The sequence below is a fragment of the Neomonachus schauinslandi genome, chromosome 10 (assembly GCF_002201575.2).
Source record: "Neomonachus schauinslandi chromosome 10, ASM220157v2, whole genome shotgun sequence".
Taxonomy (NCBI): Eukaryota; Metazoa; Chordata; class Mammalia; order Carnivora; family Phocidae; genus Neomonachus; species Neomonachus schauinslandi.
In genome coordinates this window covers 24,425,686-24,441,768 of record NC_058412.1, presented here as the reverse complement: position 1 = coordinate 24,441,768, position 16,083 = coordinate 24,425,686, and the positions used below count along the sequence as shown (strand labels likewise).

At 36.8% G+C, this 16,083-nt stretch overlaps 1 protein-coding gene across 1 annotated transcript in view; it reads right to left on the bottom strand.

Moving 5' to 3' along the window:
- The window catches only part of LCLAT1 (lysocardiolipin acyltransferase 1), a 194,307-nt gene that overhangs the window by 74,566 nt on the left and 103,658 nt on the right, over positions 1-16,083 (bottom strand). The window contains exon 4 of the mRNA XM_021697361.1: positions 2,919-3,065. Coding sequence (XP_021553036.1) covers positions 2,919-3,065 — 147 coding nt within the window. The remainder of the gene's footprint in view (positions 1-2,918; positions 3,066-16,083) is intronic.

Sequence of the window (16,083 nt, the reverse complement as noted above, 5' to 3'; positions counted from 1 at the left end):
CACACACACACCCCACCCACCCACCCACCCACCCAGTGGCTCTGTTTTTCTGGACAACCCTACCTAATAAACCAATATAATATAAAACTGCCCAACCTTTGAAACACATGTTTTCAAAGAATAAATAATGATAGGAGAGATAATATAACATTAAGTGCGAAGAAATGTGTAATTCTATTTTTACAGTTGTTTAAAACTATGTGTGTTTATGCACATATGTTTGTGTGTGTGTGCACGTGTGCATTTGTGACCAAAGGATCCAAAAGCAATGGACCAAAATTACACTAGTGTTTGTTTATGGGCAGTGGGATTATAGCAACTTTTGTGCTCTATGTTTCTAAATTTCCCAAGTTCACATATACGATTTCCATAGGCCAAAAAAAAAAGTTATAACCAACAATAGCATATGAAGAGAAAATATATGTAAAGTTATATTTAAGGGCGCCTGGGTGGTTCAGTTGTTAAGCGTCTGCCTTCGGCTCAGGTCATGATCCCAGGGTCTTGGGATCGAGCCCCACATGGGGCTCCCTGCTCAGCAGGAAGCCTGCTTTTCCCTCTCCCACTCCCCCTGCTTGTGTTCCCTCTCTCACGGTCTCTCTGTCAAAAAATAAATAAAATCTTTAAAAATAAAATAAAATAAAGTTATATTTAAACACACTAATTTGAAAATGTGCAAGCAGGTTGGACTCAGAACTTAAAGAGGGTTATAGAACATTCCCCTTGGGCTTAAAAATCCGAAGTTTCAAGTTAACTGTGGTAGCTAAAAACACCCTTGAATTAACAGACGCTTTTTCAAAGATAATCATTTATCCCAGATCAAAACTACCTGTATAATCCTATTTAAAAAAACAAAAACCAAAAACCCTTTGAAAGCTTCAGGATCTGTTTTCTCTTTTTGGCAAACACTCTAGCTTTTGAAAGTTGGCTTTAAAATGTAAATACCATTTTAACTTAAAAAATATGCGACTACATCATGTAATGGTGAGTACTCTGGACCCTGAAAATATGCCACTAGATGTTAAGTTCATCACGTAAAAAAGACACTTGAGAAAAAAAATACAGACTGAAAAAAGTTTTAAATACATATTTTATAGGCTCTGAAGATCTAATGTATAAACATTTTAACACTAAAATACCATAAAGTAGCAGCAATCCCAGAGCTTTTTTTCCATTAGCTTTTAATTACTAAATAACTTCCAAAGTTGCCATTCTTTAGTGTCCGCTTTGGCATTCACAAATATCAATCTATCATCTCAGTAAATTACTTTCTATAATATAGCTAGTATTTCAACACCCAAATTTAAGTATTATACATTCTTAAGTAATATAAGATTTAAATACAGCTGTCTGTCCATCAGAACTTCCCAATGATAGTGTAGCTCTGGGAATCAATTAATTTACAACCTATATTTTTAAGCTTAAACAATATGCAGCCAATATTATCCTCAGTATTATCCTCTGTGATCCAACTGCTTTTAGAATCTTCACTATAAAAATCAAACCTATGTAGTAAGCATATATTTTAGTACATAATACTATTCAATAAAACTTGTCATGGTTCATTTAGTTCAGTTCCATCTGTAACGGATAAGTCAAAGAGCTCTTCCTTGGTATCAATGGTAAATGTTTCCCTCAGCACAGTATGGCTTAGCTACCCATTCACTTAAATAATTGTGTAGTTTGTATTTTTCATCTTGAACTCTTTGTAGGTACTGGGTTCCATGATTTCTTATGTCCACATAGTGAACTAGTATGTTCTCCCCTCTGAAGCTCTAAGGGTTGTCCTTCTCAGTAGCTCTCAGTTGCCTCCATCTGGTATTGAGGATTTGGAAGACAAGTTCATGTTCTAGCCCTCCATACTATGTGATTTTTAGACTTCAGTTCTACCCTGCTTCAGTCTGTCTTCTCTTGTACAGCAGACCTTATCTACCAGATCCTTCTCAAATTCTGCTCTATCTTTCCTGAAGTAACCAGGGAATTATCAGTTTTAAAATTTTGCTCTTTTGAGTTGGATTCCACAGAACTGCTTCCTGTCCAAGCTTATCCCTCCCTGCCAATATTCAACCACAACACTTCTTCAATCTGTCTTAAATCCCAGACTGCAATAGGCACCTTCATCTGCAAAAATGACCTGTGCTTTAAAAAAGTGTGAGAACCACTGATTTAGTAAGGAAAAAAGACTATATTTTGTTTTTAATCTTTTAAAGAATTCCTTGAGATCCACTGGCATTCTTGGCTTATGTATGTAGTTTAGTATCTGGGAAGACAGAAAAGTTCTAAATATGTCCTCCTGTGTCCCCTCCACAACTCAGTGGTGGCTGAATCTTCTTGAGGACAGGACAAAGCCTTTCCTGTTTAATTAGGGATAAGGCTTTAAAATACCCAGAGAAAGGCAACATATTAACTTAAAATAACAATAAATGAAATTGGTTACTATCATATCCTTTTCTTATAAAAAAGGTTGAGAAAAAAGGGCCTAATGGATATATATGTATCTTGAAAGAGGACAGAGAATATACAGAACAGGAAGGGGATTTTAAAATTAGGTTTTGTTATTCTTAAGATTTCACTGGCTATTTGGGGGTTTTTATTTTGTGGTTCCATAAAAATTATTTAAAAATTATATAAAAATAAAAGGCTGATATTTAAAATATATAATGCAACTTAAAATATAAAGCTCTAGGATGGCAAGTATGAATAATAATGACCTCTTGGGGTTGTCCATCATAAATTCTATGGTCTGGAAACCAGAATTCTAGGTTCTGATGTGCTATGGATTCACTAAGTGAATGACCTTAGTGGTGGGCCATTAATCTTACTGGTGTTCAGTTATTTCATCTGAAGAATAGGTTTAGGCTAAGTGATTTCTAAATTCCTTCATGTTTTAAAATTTTGTGATTCAATCCCAGGCTACCTACCTGTGAGATCGGTTCCTTCTGGGAATATGAGGAGTTGAAGTGGTTCACGGATATCACAAAAATAATCAATTATGTCTTCAAAATGGCTCTGGTCATCCTTCCATTTCCTATGAATGAAGATATAGGCAGCAGCCTGCATGGCCCAACCTAGAACCAATTTAACAAGCATTTACATACAATTTTATTGCTAATATCCACATATTATTGAATATTTCAATTTTTTATCATGAATTATTTACTATCCTAATAAGCATCTCATGATATACCTTGAACTCAGCACTGATCTTAGGTTAAGTAACGCATATACTGGAGAATATTCTTAAAGGAGTTTGCTAAATTCATTGGTTTGCAAAAATCTCAAAAACCTCTTTTCAAGTCAAACCTAGCTATTAAAATAGTAAGGGAAAAAACTTCCCTAATATTTATCAGTATAACTCCTCCAAAGTTTTAATAATCCTAATCAGACATTTTAAACAAGCTATCTACAAGAGACATATAACATGTTATCAGGCTTACAGAACAGTAAGCAAGGGATTGTTCTCAAGTCATGTACACAAGCATTCCCTTCAGTATTTCCCCCTTCTGTACTACTCAATCTCTAAATTCAACTACTATTTTCAGAGCTAGCCACTTTAGATTTTATTTAAAAGGGAAAAGGTGTAAGGGGTACTAAACACATTAACCAGAATATATACTGTGATCACATTTCCTTCATATTTAGGGCAAATCAACCTTGCTACTGAAGGAGGTAGCTTTAGATGAGCCATGTTTTACCTAACCAGGCATCCCTCCATGGCCAAAAATGACTAGGACTACTGTGGTAAAGTTGACTCAGCCAATCTATAGTCTGTTCAATAGTCTATAAAGCATGAAACACTTGGCCCAAACACAATAACTACCATGGCCAATCAAATGTTCTGTCAGAAATTTTACCTGGGACTATGGAGAAAATACGCCAGCAATATAAAGGTAAATAGATGGACAAAACAGCAGATAATATAACAGCAGCAGTTGAGGGAAGATAAAAAATGGCACATTGTAGTAAAGATTTAAAATCTTGCTGCTGAGATGCCTCTAGTTGATTTTAATCTGGAACAGAAGACATTTTTTAGTCTTCACAAATGCTGGCCAGTATATGGATCCACCTCTTGGATATCCACAGGAGTCCATCTCCCTTCTAGCCATGTGTATCTTTACAATATACTTCCACTATTTCAACTAGAGGGAATAAGTGATAGCTCCTTGCAAACAATGAACGTAACTAAAACAATAGCTATCATCATTTGGTAAATACAATGGCACCCTGGGAATATATAAAATTATCATTAAATCATTTGTTAATGACTTAAAAAATTTTAAGACTATTTGGTTTGAGTAAGTCCAAACTAGAATACTGTAGTCTACAAATATAAATGAACATACACTCAACAAAAAAATCCACTTCAGTATAGGTCTTGCTCCTATATACCCGAGTACTACTCACCCACTGTACTGTCAGTCATATCCATCAGTGCTAGACTTGATCCCACACTTGGCCTTCCTACATGTCTCTTCTCCTTCACCTGAGGACACCTAGGCTCACAGTGTAGTGTTTGTAGGCAGGGTAGCTCTGGAGTGAGACTGCCTGGGTTAGAATCATAGCTCTGCCACAAAACAGCTGTTCAGTCTTTGTCCCTCACTGACCCCAAATGTAAAAATGAGCATAATGCTGTGATAGTATTTACCTGATAGGGATTGTTGTAAGAAGTAAGACTGCTTAGCACGAAGTGTCAATAAATAATAACTATTATGGTTACTGAGATTAAGAAGTTATAATAATACTTTTACATCAAGGAACATAAAAATGTAACGAAAAAAGTTCCCATTCACAGTAGCAAAACAAAAATGTACAAAAGTAAAAATAACCTGTAGGGAGTCACGTGAAGACAACTACAGAACTGGGAGGAAATGGTGAGAAACACAATATTTCTGAACTTTGACCCACATACCAATGATCTCCAAATTTACAATTTATTAGTTTCATGTAATTACAATTAAAATTCCAAAGTCATAATGGTGTGTGAGAATTTGGCTATCTGATTCTAAAAATTATCTGTAATAATAAAGAAGTGAAAATATCCAAGATAATTTTGAAATAGAAGAATAAATAGGAAAGACTCACACCATTAAACATTAAATGTATTATAAAGCAACAATGATTAAACCAGAACAATGCATCTACACAGACAAATAGAAAAGAATGTAAGACCTAGAAAAAAAGCCCTTGAATATGTTAAAAATGTGGCATATGATAATGACACAATTTCATATCAGAAGGTAAAACATGAGTTGGGGTTTTCTTTTTTAAACATTTTTTTAAAGACTTATTTATTTGAGACAGAGAAGGAAAGAGAATCCCAAGCAGACTCCCCGATGACTGTGAAGCCTGGCATTGGGCTCAATTCCACGACCTTAAGATCATGACCTGAGCCAAAATCAAGACTCACACACTTAACTGACTGAGCCACTCAGGTGCCCCCTTTTTAAAACATTTTTATTGAAGTATAACTTACAGTAAAGTATGCAGATATTAAATGTGTAGGTGTAGAGCTTGATGATATGTGGCCACCATCCAGATTAAGGTGTTGAACATTTCCAGCATCCCAGAATATTCCCATTTGCCCCCCTGCGTTACCGGCTCTGCTGCCCCCTCCCCGCCAAGGAAACCATTATTTTAACTTCTTTCACCATAAAGCATATAAATGGAATCACACAGTAGGTGTTCTTTCGTCTTTGGCTCCTTTTGCTCAATTTTGAGTCCATGAGATTCATCCATGTAGTTATTATAGGTAGCAGTATTTTCTTTTTGCTGTACAACAGTCAATTAGATGAATATACCACAACTTACTTATACTCTTGATTGAGAGATTTCTTAGCTATTAGGAATAAAGTATTCTTCTATCTTTTGTTGAACATAAGCACCCAGTTCTCTTAAGTGAATACTCGGGAGTGAAGCAACTACAGCACAGGATTTATATATGCCCAGGCTTAGTACACAGTTTTTGTTTTTTTGGTTTTTTTTGAAGTGATTATACCAATTGACACCCCCAACGGCAACGGAGGAGTTTCTAAACTGATCTATCTATGCCTTGCCAACACTAGGTCTTATGGGTCCTTTTAATTTTAGCCATTTTCTTTAAAGATTTTATTTATTCATCTGACAGAGAGAGAGAGAGCACAAGCAGGAGGAGCGGCAGGCAGAGGGAGAGGGAGAAGCAGGCTCCCCGCTGAGCAGGGAGCCCAATGCGGGGCTCAATCCTGGGACCCTGGGATCATGACCTGAGCCGAAGGCAGACGTTTAACTGGTGGGAGCCACCCAGGTGCCCCAATTTTAGCCATTCTAATCCAGGTATAATAGTGTCAGTTTGCCTTTCTCTTATGATTAATGATGTTGACTGAGAGCCTTTTCATATGCAAAACAGCCATTGATGTCTTTTTTGTGAAGCGCCTCTCCAAACTTTCTGCACACACAGATACAGAAAACAATGGTTTCAAAGACATAATATGCCGGATATCGTCTCTCAGTCTGTAGCTTGCATTTTCTCTCCCTTAATAGTGTCTTGTTATGAACCTAACATCTAATACTAATGAGGCTTAATTTACAAGTCTTGTCCTTGTGGCAGTGCTTTTCATGTCTTGCTTAAGAAATTTTTGCCTCGGGACGCCTGGGTGGCTCAGCCTGTTAAGCCTCTGCCTTCAGCTCAGGTCATGATCCTGGGGTCCTGGGATCAAGTCCTGCCTTGGGCTCCTTGCTCAGAGGGGAGCCTGCTTCTCCCTCTGCCTGCAGCTCCCCCTGTTTGTGCTCGCGTTCTCTCAGACAAATAAATAAAATCTTAAAAAAAAAATTTTTTTGCCTACCCCAAAGTTTCTAAGATACTATTCCATGTATTCGTCTAGAAGCTTTACTGTTTTAACTTCTACATTTTGGCTTATAAGCCATCTAAAAATAATTTTTGTATATCGTGTGAGGTAGAGGTTAAAGATCCTTGTTTTCCATATGGATATTCAATTGCCAAGTATTGAAAGGACCATGAGATCATTAATTTAAATAATAAAATATTTAAAAAACATTACACAATAAACGAAAACATACTGCTGTAAAAAAAAAAAAAAAAGTCAAACAAAACAAAACTATGTAGAGTCAAACAAGAAAATACTCCATGTCCTTCAACCCCAGGTCCAACAATCATAACTTCTGTTTTGTTGAACCAGGGTTAATGGTTTGATGTGAATTGTTCCACATTTTAAAAATTCATTACACACACGATTGGTATTTAAAAAAAAACACTTAAAATCATACCTTGTATACTGTTTTGTGATTTGCCTTATTCATTTATCATGTATACATATGGATCTACTTCATCTTTTGATACCTGCATTGTATTCTCTACTAGTGCTTCTCAAAGCAGTTTTAATTTCTAAACCATTATTGACTAACAGTTTTGTAAAATGCAATAAAATGAATTACTAGAACAACGATCACACACTTGGAGGTTATAACAATGTCACAACACTCTGAAAGTTTCCAAGTACTCTTCTTCCCTGTTCCCTTATCTCAAGGTGGTCAGGTTTTGACACTTCAAGTAGCACAGTTCCGCACAGCTATACCATGACCTATTATCATTTAGGATGTACCCAATCTGAGAATCTGCCTGTACTGGAAAAGTCTACTCCATTCACATTTATTAGGGGAACTGTTGTTTCCTTTACTGACATCATCGTTTATGTTTCATGTTTGTTAGACTTCATGATTTCTGCCCACCTTTGTCCCCTTTTCTGTCTTTAGTTGAAATTATTTTCTCTGCCCCCTTCCTTTGTTCTCTGATGCAGAGGTCAACAAACTATGGACCAAACCCAGCTCACTGTCTTTGAATGGCCCACAAGTCAAGAAGAGCATTTTACAATTTATGAAAATTATATGAAATTCAAATTTCATGTTTATGAACAAAGTCTGATGGGAGCTCAGCCACACATACTTGCTTACAGAGAGGTCTATGGCTGCTTCCGTGCTGCAGCGGCCAGAGGGGCACGGGCTGCCCCCAGAGCCTTAAGTATTTGCTACCTGGCCCTTTATGGAATAGTTTGCCAGTGGTTTGGAAATTATATACCCTATTTTGTTCTTTTAATGGTCATCCTTAAAACTTTTTTCAACTTTCCATTTTTAACATTTAAACTTCTATAACTGTATCAACATTGAGTTAAACAATAATCCTCCCCCCCCCCCAAAAAAACTATGCTTTCCTCTTGCGCTTTTTAAAAATCTGTATAAATCATCCAATAGTTCCCCAAAGTTGCTATTATTGTTATTATTAATACATTCCTTATGCCTCACAGAAACAATTTTAATTGCTTAGACTTGACTCTAAGTTCAATGGCTTCCTTATCACTGTTTCTTTTATCTTGTGTCCTTCTGTTAGTTCTCCTGAAGGAATTCCTTTCAAAACATGTTTGAGTCTTCACATTCCTAAAATGTATTTATTTGTTCTCAATTTTTTGGAGGCTAGTTTGGCTAAAAACAAAACTTAAAATTCCAAATCATTTTCCCTTGAGAATTTCAAAGCTATTTTTCCACGGTCTTCCATCATATAATATGGCTGCTAAGACATCTGACATCAATCTGATCTGTGTAGATAACCTAATCTTTTTTCCCCTCTGGAAGCTTTCATGGTTTACTCTTGGTTTCACAGAATGTTCCCCCGTGTGAGTCTTGGTATGGGATTCTTTTCTTTAATTCTGCTCAGCAGTTGCTACATTCTTCCAATATGAGTCTTTATTTAACACTGGGGATGTTCTTTCAGTTAGTAAGGAAAATACATTGTCCTCTTCATTCTAACTTTCTATCTGGAACTTATGTTAGCTAGCTAGCTGTTAACTTCTGGACCTGTCCTCATATTTTTCATCTCCTTTCAACTGACATTGTGCTCAAGGAAAATCCACTGGTTTGATCATCCACCTCACTAATTTGATTCTCAGTTTGGTCTACTAACAGAGTTTATTTCAGCAATTGTCTCTTTAATTTTTAGGATTTACAATTGGTTATTTTTTTTTTAAGATTTATTTATTTGAGAGAGAGAAAGAGCACACACAGTGTGAGGGGAGAGGGGCAGGAGAGAGAGAATCTCATGCAGACTTCCCGCTAAGTGCAGAGCCCAATGTGGGGCTCCATCTCACGACCTTGAGATCATGACCTGAGCCAAAATCAAGAGTCAGACACTCAAATCGATTGAGCCACGCAGGCATCCCCAATTGGTTCTTTTTATAGCAGCCAACTGTTATGGACAAACAACAAAAAAAATATAAGTTATGACAAATGCGAAGAGTAACAATTTTAATAAAAATGCTTACTGATGGTTGCTATGTGCCCGATACTATTCTAAGCATTTTTCATTAATTCAATGAATTCTCAAGACAACCTTATGAATTAGGTAAATGATCCTATTTTATGGATGAGGAAACTGAGGCACACTGAGACTCAAAGAGCTCATCAGTGGTAAAACCCAGTTTCAGACACAAGCAGTTTGGCTGGCTCCAAACCTGATGTTTTTAAACCAGTGCACTAAATAGCCTCTCTGCAATATGTACTTGAATCTCTCTAAAAGTAGTAGGTAAACATAGTTTAAGTTCTCCTAGGGGAATTATGTATTCCTTGAAGGTTAGACTTTCCATTTTTTTTATATTAGACTCTCTTTAAAGCGGTGCATTTTCCACAAATGTTAATTCTAGATTATCTTCATATGTATAAAGAATGTTCTAGACCGAACAATACTGACAGGTAGAAGGTATTTCTCCATTCCAAGTGAGAACATCTGTTGCTCCCCTGGGGGAAGGGAGCTACAGAAGCAAGACCTCTGGGGTTGTGCCGTGTAACTTTTTCGAATAGTCTGTATGTTTCAGAAATCGCAGAAAGGGAAATAAAATGGCTGCATCAGTCTAGCTCTTGGACCTCTCCTCTGAAGATGATTCTTCCCCTCTGTGCCTCTGTCTTCTCATATCCAGTGATATATCACTTATGCTTCTGAATCTTTTCTACTCCCTTGACCTTAAACATTTTTCTCCCTCTCATAAAAATCACAGGAACAAATTCACAGTGAATTTCTTTTTCCACGCCATTGCCATTAATGCATACTTTATTTGTGTTTAAAGCAATACCCAGAGTTTTCTTAACATTCTGGAGATCTTCAAACATCATTTTTGTGACTTTTATTTCATACATCTATGGCTGGATAAATAACTGTGCAACCGATCCTGTCCTCTGAAATTCATCTGCATTACTTGTCTTTTTCAAACTTTTCCATTTGAGGACATTCCATCTATCACCTGAATTTCTCAGACAAGGGCTGGGCATCTGGCAGGTTTATAAAAACAGATTCTGTGGATGCTGGCATGGCTCTGTTACCACTGTCTTCTTTCTAAAACCCCACTGAAGGTATCAGCATTGCCTTCTCAAAGCAGACAGGATAATTTCTGAGCATACTCTATTGTTGAAAACTGCATAATTTTAGAACCTGGTTTTTCTTGGCTTAAATTCTCTTTTATCGAGTTTTCTCTAAAAAGAAAAAAAAAAACTAATTGTATTTTTGACATTATACATTCTAATAAAAAAAAAGTAAGCTCTGGGGTGCTTGGGTGGCTCAGTCGGTTAAGCGTCTGCCTTTGCGTTAGGTCATGATCCCAGGGTCCTGGGATTGAGCCCCATGTTGGGCTCCCTGCTGAGCAGGGAACCTGCTTCTCCCTCTCTCTCTGCCCTCCCCCCTGCTTGTGCTCTCCTGCTCTCTCTGACATAGTAAGTAAAATCTTAAAAAAAAAAAAGTAAGTCTTGGGGCACCTGAGTGGTATAGTTGGTTAAGAGTCTGACTCTTGGTTTCGGCTCAGGTCTGCTCTCAGGGTCATGAGATCAAGCCCTGCGGTGGGCTCTGCGCTCAGTGAGGAGTCTACTTGGTTTCTCTCTTCCTCTCCTTCTGCCTCCCCCCCCCCCCAAAAAAAAAAAAACTTTAAAAAAAAAAAAAAAAAAGCCTTCACACAATATTTTTTCCTTTTATCCTTTTAGTGTAGATGTATATCATTAAGGGAATCATAAAAATATCTGTACTACTCACCTAGTGCCCTAAAAACTGGATTTCAAAGATAAATTGATCTGATGTATCACTGTTGTCCATATATTCATTAATTTATTATGGTATCTACCATGGGACTATAAATGCAACACCAGAAACCAAATGCAACATGGCATAGACAAATTGTTCTCTTTATCTGCAATCCTGAATAGAGGGTATGGATGCAATCAAGGAAATGCTATCCATAGGCCTCTATTAAATGAGAATGAGTGATATAAACAGATGCAAATTTTTGTATAAACTTAAATCACAGCAATCATGAGCAAATACTGTATTTACTGAGGGTGTAGTTATGCATAACAATAATTTACATATAAATCCAAAACAAGTAGTTATTCCTCAAAATTTCAACCTCGGTCAGAGTGCTAAACACTACACAAAGTTAGGGAAGCTCTATCTCCTTTGAACTCAACATTTTATATTATGTAATGCTGTCTACATCCCTCTTCTAAGTTGATTAACTTCCGAGATAAAAGCTACCTTCACTGCAAATTTCATACTCCACAAAGAGATTATCATACCTACCTGCAGAGAGTAGAAAGTCTTGCTTGACACTGAAGAAATACCTAATTACTGATGGCTTTTGTTGGCAAGATAAGGCTCCTTGGTTATGATTTTTGGGTTCACACTATTGTGGAACTAAAATCTGTCTTTCATACTGTGCAAGATGTGCCATTTATTGAATTTTCTAGATGAAATGCCATCTTAGAAATCCATTCCTATGGAAAATGAATTTCCAAGATAAGTACATTACTAGTTCTGTACACTGAGAGGGCCGGTAGCAACTAGCATGTGGTAGGCAGAAGAATGTCCTCCACAAAAGAGGTCTACATCCTAATTCCCAAAACTGTGAATATGTGACATGGCAAAAAAGAATCAGCTAAATTTAAGACAGAAGATTATCCCAGATTAGTCTACAGGGCCCAATGTAATCACAAGGGTCCTTAAAGGAGGAAAAGGGAAACAGAAAAAGACTCATGTTAAAGTGAAAGGGATTCAACTGGTCCTTGCTGGCTTTAAAGCTGGAGGAAGGAGGCTAAGAGCCAAGGACTGAGCATCCAATTGAAGCTGGAAAAGTCAAGGAAAGAGATTCTATACAGAGCCTAGAGAAAGAAACCAGTCCTGCCAATACCTTAATTTTAGCCCAATGGGCGCCACCTCAGACTTGTGACCTCCAGAACTGCAGGATGATAAATGTGTACTGTTTTAAGCCACTCCAATCATGGTACAAGCACTAATAGGAAACTACTACAGAGCACCATAAGTGCCGAGATCTTAGTTTCTAATAGCATTCTTTAAGAAATGGAACTAGGATTCCTTAGAGAAATGCTGAGCCAAGGGCTGTGGTAGGGAAAATATAAGAATCTTGTACCACTAGAAAGTTAAAAGGGGGGAAAAAAAAATGGAGGCCCAAAAGGACACAGGAGCCAACCTGCAAGACATCCCACTGGCCCAAGTCACACAATGTCAACAACAAAATAAATAATACTGAATTATAACTGAAAGAAAAAAATATCAACAAGTTGGTATAATTAAGTGAATAAATAAATGAGAAGGGACAAATCTTTACAGAATTACAAATAAAATATGTAGATACGTCTCATTCTAGGAGGTAAAGCTTAGTGCCCCCTCCCCAGCCATTGTATGTGGGCTGTTGTTAGTGAATAAAAAATAATAAAAAGGAAAATAGCAACTTTATAGTGGAGAAAGCTGGCAGGCACCACCTTAAACCAAATGATTACAGTTAACATCACCAGTGATAAGCCATGTTGATATCATGGATCTCCCTGATGAGAAGAGCACTTCATTTCTGTGGTGCTTTTCCCTAAAACCCATAACCCCCATCTAATCATGAGAAAATATACAAACCAAATTGAAGAACATTCTATGAAATATCCAACCAGTACTCTTCAAAAGCATCAAAAGAAGGAGACCGTCACAGAATGAAGACTAAGGAAACATGGTGACTAAAAGAAATTACAGGATCTTCAACTGGATCCTGGAACAGAAAAAGGGCATCTGAAATCTGAATGAGGTCCGTAGTCAATCGTATTATACCCATGTTAATCTCTTGTTTTGACACATGTCCCATGGAATCTGGGTGAAGAAAATAGAAAAATTTTTTTGTGCTATCTTTGCAAATTTTCTATAAATCTAAAATTATTCCATATGAAAAGGTATTTAAGAACCAACTATTTGTTGACCCAAACTTTTGCTTCATTTAAAAAAAAAAATATATATATATATATATATAAATAAATAATGGCCACTTTGCATTCTAAACTCAAAGACCTTAATATTCTCAGGATTCACTTACTATACCATAATAGTTAAAGATTATCAGTAATAACATTTCTTAGATATAATTTTGGCATTATTTTTATTGTGGAAGAACATTCTAATTCTTGGCTACATCCTATGTCCCTGCCTGGTGTTCATTACACAATAGTATAACACTCAGAAATATCTGACTTCAAGCACAAGGGAAATATTTTCTGTATGATTTACGATAAGGAATAAACAAGGGAAAAACCAGGTTTTTTTTTTTTTTTTAACTCCCTTAATGATGACATATATAATAAATCTAACAGCCAATTCATTTTTTCCTTATTGCAAAGTTGCCTTTCTCTGTAAAAAAACAAAAAACAAACATTTGCAATTGAGGGATACCTCATTTAGCCACAAGTGAAAGGACAACTGAAGGCACTGGAGTCAAATTATCTATTGACATCGGGGCGCTTGGGTGGCTCAGTTGGTTAAGCATCTGCCTTCGGCTCAGGTCATGATCTCAGGGTCCTGGGATCGAGCCCCGCATTGGGCTCCCTGCTCTGCGGGAAGCCTGCTTCTCCCTCTCCCATTCCCCCTGCTTGTGTTCCCTCTCTCACTGTCTCTGTCAAAAAAATTAAAAAAATTTTTTTTAAATGTTTAAAATAAATAAATAAATAAATAAAAAATTATCTATTGACATCAAGGTAAAAACACAAACTATAGGGTCCACTGGGCCCATCTCTCCTATCTTTTTACCATTATTATAAAGTACCCTTTCCAAAGTTGGCTCAAACTGATCACTGAAAAATCTATTTTGTTTGTTCTTCTCCACTAAATGCAAAACAGACACAAAACCCTAAAGTTCCCCCCCAAATTCTTTTACTGCTTTCTCCTAAAAATCACTGTCATAAAAGCATTCTTTTTAGATAATTTTTAAAGCCTACTTATTAATTTAAGCAAAGGAATTCCTTCATTTTCAGTAGACCTAGGGGTACTAAAAGGTCTAGAATCAAAATATGCTTCATAACTTACATTTGGGATGCCAAGCAGCCTGAAGCAATGCAATCAGACTGGGGTGTTAGAGACAGTGTACATCAATGGGATATCCAATTTAGGTAACCAGTTTTTTTAATAACTTCAGTAAGTGATTGAGTGGATGACCTTAAAGCCCAGAGCAACTTCTCCCACCCAAAGAAACTGTAAACTTCCAGACAGCACAGGACTTGAGTTTTGTTGAGAAGTCAGCTAACAAATTCAAAACAAATCTTCATTTAAATTACTTAGATCTCAATGCAATCCTAAAAAATTACTTAGTTCTCAGTGTAATCCTAGAAAGGAGTATAATCCTAGTATACTGCCTGGCACATGATTTAACTGAATTGAACCTTTGTTCCCAATGCGTTTCCCTCCCTCCCCAACAACAACAAAAGCATCAAAACTCATTTCAGCCAAGCAACTCCGGCAAGTGAAACTATAAAATCAACAATTATAAGAACTTATTATGCAACTAGCAGAACTGCGAAGATGAAACTGATCTTCGCTTTGTATTTGAAAATACACAGGTATGAATGTGGTATCTAGCCACAGAACTAAAATATGTTTAACATACTCTATTTCATTTGATGGTTTTTATATAAAGATCTTGATTCATAATAAGCATTTAATAAAACTTACTGAATGAGTAAATCAATCACTGGATACTTTTCTTTAAGAGCTTGGTGAAATGAGGAAAGCAAATTTTTGGCTGTAAATAACAGAATACTAATCTGGAAGTCATATAAACAATCTGGATTTATGTTTCTCACATAAAATAAAGCTGGCCTCAAGGCTGGTTCAGACGCCAGGCTCTCACATTCTACTCCTCCATCCTCTTGGACACAAGACAGTTGCAGCAGCTCCAAGTATGATGTACTCTAACAGTAATGTCCCAAGTAGGAAAGGGGCAGCTCCAACCTCCCTTCATCAACTCTTGCCCTTTGATGAAGGAGGAAATTTTCCCCAGAGCCTCCTGACAGACTCTCTCCCTTTGGTCTCGAGATTGGCTATTAGGAGGCAGAGAAAGCCAGTATCAGGTACTTTTATCTGTCATGGGATGTGTAGATAAAAAACAATTCACTGTCAAAATTAGTGAAACATCATCTCTGGCCTTTAGGTGTTTAGTAATAAGTGCAACAACACAGGGAAGAAGGTTGATGCTGTGAAATCTTTTATCATTTAGATACAACAGGAAGCCGGACACTAATCAATTTCTTGCGGCTAAGCCACAAGCAAGTTTGCTATGAGAGTAACAGCTACAGTATAGTTATTAAGTGCTAGGGATCCTTGACTAGAAGCTTCCTTTAAGAAAAGGTCACAGAGGGAGCTTTAAACATGCTCACTGAAGAGATTTCTTCCAGGAAGGCCCAAGCAGTTGTTAGCTTGGATGATGAGCACACTTATCCAATATAGGTAATAATACTGATGTCTTGGTTGTACCAAAGAAACTAGTGGGACTGGAGTGTTAGTGATACCAAGTCTTGTGAGAGATTTCTCCAATTAGAAATTTACTCCTCTTCTGATTCATGAAGCAACATTAATAATTTTGTTAAGTATAGTTGACACACATTGTTACATGAGTTTCACAGTGATTTGACAATTCTATCTTTTAGCTGTGCTCACCGCAAGTACAGCTACCATCTGTCACCGTACAGTGCTATTACAATACAATTGACTATTTTACCAATGCTGTACTTTTCATACCTGTG